Source organism: Cyprinus carpio, unplaced genomic scaffold (assembly GCF_018340385.1).
Source record: "Cyprinus carpio isolate SPL01 unplaced genomic scaffold, ASM1834038v1 S000006629, whole genome shotgun sequence".
NCBI classification, from domain to species: domain Eukaryota; kingdom Metazoa; phylum Chordata; class Actinopteri; order Cypriniformes; family Cyprinidae; genus Cyprinus; species Cyprinus carpio.
The window spans coordinates 110004-116003 of record NW_024879261.1 but is presented as its reverse complement, the minus strand read 5'-3'; the positions used below and the strand labels follow the sequence as shown (position 1 = coordinate 116003).

The 6000-nt window shown below is 38.8% G+C and overlaps 1 protein-coding gene across 1 annotated transcript; it reads left to right on the top strand.

Annotated features, from left to right (window-relative positions):
* Positions 1-484: 484 nt before the first annotated feature.
* On the top strand, positions 485-1744 carry LOC122144286 (melanin-concentrating hormone receptor 1-like). Its single transcript, XM_042755063.1, has one exon. It carries the CDS (start codon positions 486-488, stop codon positions 1473-1475), a length of 990 nt encoding a protein of 329 aa, XP_042610997.1. The 5' UTR covers position 485; the 3' UTR covers positions 1476-1744.
* Positions 1745-6000: the final 4256 nt, after the last annotated feature.

Below are 6000 nucleotides of genomic sequence, written 5' to 3'. Positions count from 1 at the left end.
TAAAGTATGTATTTTAGGCACTGTACATTCTTAAAAATAAAGGTACTTAAAAGGTTCTTCACAGTGATGCCATAAAAGAATATTTTTGGTTCCACAAAGAACCATTCAGTCAAAGGAACTTTAAAGAACCATCTCTTTCTTACCTTTTTATAATCTGAAGAAACTACTTTTGCCAGAAAGAACCTATTGTGAAACAGAAAGGTTCTTTAGATTTTAAAGGTTCTTTATGGAACCATTTAGACAAAAAGGTTATTCTATGGCATCGTGAAGCACCTTTAATTTTAAGAGTGTAGCTACCATTTCTTTCACTATAACTAGCATAAGAATTAACAAAAAGCTGTTTAATAAATGCTGTACAGCATATGTAAACTTTTTTGCTCTTTAAAGTTTGTTCGTTATATATATATTATGTATTATAAACACACACACACACACCACATATGGATCTCATTCTTATGTGTGATTTCATTGTGTGTTTAGTGACCATGGGGGACCAGAATGGAAATGCCATCTTGCCCAGTATTTTTGGGACCATATGTTTTTTGGGCATCATTGGAAATTCTATTGTCATCTACACCATCATTAAAAAGACCAAATGCCAGGCTAAACAAACAGTACCAGACATTTTCATATTTAGTCTCTCGATTGTGGATTTGCTTTTCCTCCTCGGCATGCCCTTTCTTATTCATCAGCTCTTGGGTAACGGATCTTGGTGTTTCGGAGCTGCTATGTGCAAAGTCATCTCTGCCCTAGATTCGAACAGCCAGACAGTGAGCACCTACATCCTCACAGTTATGACCTTGGACCGGTACGTGGCTACTGTCCACCCGTTCCGCTTTAACCACGTCCGGACAACCTGTGTTGCCAGTGGTGTGGTGGGGATGGTGTGGGTGCTTTCTCTCATCTCCATTACTCCTGTCTTAATGTACACTGGTTTGATGCCTCTCCACAACGGCCAGGTGGGATGTGCTCTCCTGCTTCCGAATCCATCCATCAACGTCTGCTGGTTCACTATCTATCAGTTTGTGCTGGCGTTCGCCCTTCCGCTCATGATTATCTGTGTGGTGTTCTTTAAAATCTTGAAGCACATGTCTACCTCAGTGGCACCTCTTCCCCCGAGGAACCAACAAGTGCGCACTAAAAGTGTAACTCGGATGGCTGTGGCCATCTGTTCGGCTTTTTTCATCTGTTGGGCTCCGTACTACATCCTTCAGCTTGTCCATCTGGGAATACAGAAACCCAGTGCCTCGTTTTATTATGTCTATCATGTTGCTATTAGCATGGGTTACGCTAACAGCTGCATTAACCCTTTTCTTTATATAATTCTGAGTAAGACCTTTAAACGGCAGTTAATAGTGGCTATCCAGCCTGCGCACAACCACTTCCGGGTCAACCCGAGCAGCACGGAGGCCACTGTGTCCCTCCGTCTGACCGCAGACTGCCAAAGACATATTCCTGCAAACACCTCAGAGTAATACACTAATGTTTTTTTTTTCTGCTTCTTCTTTTTTCATTAACACAACCTAATTTTAAGAATACTGTGGTTATTACAGATGATTGAAGGCTGAAGTTTAAGTATTTGAGTGAGTAATTCTTGGTCCAGTTGCAATATATTTAGGCTTATGACAAGCAAGGAAATACCAAGAACAATAGAATGACTGACAGTCAGATGGAACAATGAGGGTGAAGTGAAGAATCTTTGAGCTGATGTGCTCTTATATGCTGACAGATGACAGTCACCATCACTGGCAGCATGCAGCATGTCATTAAAACAACAGTCTGCTTCATTACTGTATATAACGTTGATTAAAGAAAATAAAGGAAAGATTAAAAAAGAAAGGAAAAAACAAAATTATGAAACAAGAGATCAATATTTTGTCATCTTTGTGTGCAATGCGTGTATGTGTATTTGCATTTGCATTATGCATTTGCATAGTTTTTATACATCATCCCATAAGGATGTTTACTGAAAAAAAATTTGAATGTAAATATGTGCGAAATTTTGTATCATGCTGTGTGATCCACTGAAATATTACTGTCAGTTATATAAGTTGTTTGTGTGTGTGTTTTTTTTTTTTTTTTGTAGTGAAACCGTAACACGTAAGTGTTGAGTATGTGCTTGAAAATTTATTGCAGTGAATGTTGTTTTGGCAGACACCCTTGGTATATAAGAGTCAAAAGCCAGTGTTTTCAAATCACAAACACACACACACACACACACACACACACAAAACTTAACATATGTTGTTAAGCATTGATAATTGATAAGATTTTTATTTATTTATTTATTTATTAATTTTTTTTGGGGGGGGGGCAATCAATATACTGCAAAACATTCAATTTAATTGTTTAATCCCAGATAAATAATTACACTACCCGTAAACCCTGAAGAGAAATCCACCAATCAGTGAAGTCGTTCTTACCATGGAAATTGAAGTTCCAGGCAAAAGAGCTCATCAGTGACGACCCTGTGGTTTATGTGAGCATAAAGCAAAATGCATTTGCAAATGATGAAATCAAATCAGTCTCTCTACACTCTTAAACAACTTTTATAATATAATTACGGATATTTAAATATTTCTTGTAGGGATGTCAAAAGTACTGGTACTTTGGTACATACTAAAATAAGTTTTTATTTTTGGATGGGTCAAAATTTTCAGTCTGTTCATACATGTAGCCTGTAGAGTTGACATTCTCTGTTATGCCATTAATAATTTTTTTCTGTTGTTTGTACTTTGATCTTTTATATTGTAGACTGTGCTCATCTTGAATCACTTGAGAATGTGTACTTAAAAAGTAATGCTAGTTTAATCAGAAAGTCTTAATGAATTCATGAATCATGAAATTTCACTCATATTGGTATTGACTACATATATTTTGCTGTTGTGACAACAAGAGATATATTGTTATTATGTCCTTCAGAATCATAATAGTACACGTACCACATTCCCTTATAAAAGACAAATATTCAAAAAAGAAGTGTATGTCTTTTTGAAGCTACAAATGGAATCTTGTAATGTTGTGATTCATCTTGAGGTTGTTGTAGGTTCTTGAAAATCCCATTGAGAAAATAATTGGGAAAAATGCTTTGACACAATGCTGCTTGAGAGGTGCATTGAAAGTTGTGTCTTGGTGTTTTGTGTAAATAGAAAAATCCTTGAGTCATAAAAAGAAGCTCAAAGACGCAAATGCTGCCTCAGAGCTGTCTTAATGTGTAAGATATGAATACATTTACATTTAGTCATTTATCAGACACTTTTATCTAAAGCAACTTACAAAGCAGAAGCAATCAGACCACAACAAAGTGCTGTGACAAGTCTCAGTTAGTCTAGCACAGTGCACATAGCAAGTTTTATATATATATATATATATATATATATATATAATATATATATATAAACCAAAATTAATAGAATAGAATAGAATAGAATAGAATAGTGCTAGTATTAAATGGTCAAGTGATGGTGAAAAAGATGTGTTTTTAGATGTTTTTTGAAAAAAAAAGTGAAAGTGACGTGACATTCAGCCAAGTGCAGTGACCCATACTCAGAATTGGTGCTCTGCTTTTAACCCATCCGAAGTGCACGTACACAGAGCAGTGAACACACACACACACTGTGAACACACACCCGGAGCAGTGGGCAGCCATTTTTTATGCTGCGGCGCCCGGGGAGCAGTTCGGGGTTCGATGCCTTGCTCAAGGGCACCTAAGTCATGGTATTGAAGGTGGAGAGAGAACTGTACATGCACTCCCCCCACCCACAATTCCTGCCAGCCCGAGACTCGAACTCACAACCCTTCGATTGGGAGTCCGATTCTCTAACCATTAGGCCACGACTTCCCTTGGCTAAAGACTCAGCTGCTCGGACTGAGATGGCAAGGTCGTTCCACCAGCTGGGGACAGTCCAGGAAAAGTTCAGTGAGTGATTTTGTGCCTCTTTGGGATGGCACCACGAGACATCGTTCACTTACAGAACGCAAGCTTCTAGAGGGCGCATAGGTCTGAACTAGTGAGTTTAGGTAAATTGGTGCAGCTCCAGTGGTTGCCTTGTAGGCAAGCATCAGTACCTTGAATTTGATCCGAGTGGCTATTGGTAGCCAGTGCAAGCTGATGAAAAGAGGTGTTGGGTGAGCTTTCTTGGGCTCATTGAAGACCACTCTGGCTGCTGCATTCTGGATCAGTTGCAGAGGCTTGATAGTACATGCAGGAAGGCCCTCCAAGAGAGCATTACAATAGTCCAGTCTGGAGAGAACAAGAGCATGGACAAGGAGTTGAGCAGTCTGCTCTGTTAGGAAGGGTCTAATCTTCCTAATGTTGATAGGGATGTGCCTGAATCTGGTATTCGGAAAGGTAAGGATGTGTACTATGGCACACCTAAAAGGAATGAACACGAGATATATGAGAAAAATATATTATTATAAATATTTATAAATATTTCAATGGTTTCTCTCACAATTATATCGTTGGGTAATTATCACATTACTGCATAAATTGCGGGCATCAGGGAGCCGTTACTAATATGCAGGACATTGAATCACTTGCGATACAATGTGCGATTGCTTTTTACTTTCACTTTCGAGATTGCGATCACATGTAGCCTACTACTACGGGCGGCACTTCTTGCCACACATTTCACAAGATTAGATGTTTGTCCGTGGTGCTCAGGATCTGCAAATCATTCACCATTGTCCTATCAGTCATTCTTACCTCTCTCTGTTTATGTGGTAAGTGAAATTTTATGCACTGTAATGTAAAAGGCAACTGCTAGCAAGGAGCTAACCATGTCCTTTAAGTGGATTCGCTATTCTTGCACATCCCCAAGTTGGGCCGTTGTAGCAATATGGTCTGTGAAGCTTCACAACTCCAAGGTTCCTGGCTGTCCTGGAAGGAGTTAAGGTTGATGAACCTAGCTGTATTGTAGCCCTGTATTTTAGAACCTATTGTAGCCCTGTATTGTAGAACCTAGCCCTGGTTGTGATGAAGTGCTGGGTTGGCTGAGACCACAGACAGTTCTGTCTTAGCAAGGTTGAGTTGAAGGTGATGATCCTTCATCCAGCCAGAAATGTCTGTCAGACAGGCTACAATGCGAACAGCTACTGTTGGATCATCTGGGGCCTAATTTATAACCATTGTGTACACACAAAACCAGTCCCGAAAGAGGCGTATGTCACTTCCTATGCAAAAGCTGGGATTTATAAAAACAAACTTGACTAGAAAATATGTGCACTTCCCCAGCAAACTCTGACCCATGTGTACAAACTTCTTTTCCTGGAGTGAGAAAATTAATGAAGTAAAAACAACGATTTTTAGCTCTGTTTTCATTTCGATTTACTTATTTACATTAAATATTCCACTCTTATTAATGGAGATAAGGACTGAAATTACATAAAGTACTTTACGCAGAAGTTAAACCAAAATTACATGAATTTAGACATATTTGTAGTGCATGCACTTGATCACTTTTCCTTTTTAATGACAGTGATGAGTGCTATAGGTGCACAATAATTCATCTTTAAACTAAACTGCAGATCTCGTAATGAATTTATTATTTTTTTTAATGAGAACAATGATCAATGATGTGCACTTACTTCAATATTATGGCGGACACTGCTAGATTCGGTGGTGGAACCATGGGCGGACTATAACCCCTGTAAAATGACTACTCAGCTCCCCTAAAATTTTGCGATTAGTTCCATAAACTGTACACAAATTCGTTATCGTCTCAGTCCCCTTTAAATTTCATATGAAATCGGCGGCAGACTTCGATCATCTCCTCCCTGTCGTTCAGGGAATTCTTTTTCGATCCTCAGACCGCATCTGCATCTGTGCAGTTCTTTGTCATAAATACACTTTACAAAATATCATGGGGGAGCAATCGGTTCCCCATCCACTGTAACCTAAGGTTTTCGCTGGGTTCACCCCTCATGTCAAGTCAAGTCAAGTCACCTTTATTTATATAGTGCTTAATACAAAACAGATTGTGTCAAAGCAACTGAACA

Coding starts and splice junctions, on each gene's coding strand:
- LOC122144286 (XM_042755063.1), top strand. CDS start 486: ATGGGGGACCAGAATGGAAATGCCATCTTGCCCAGTATTTTTGGGACC.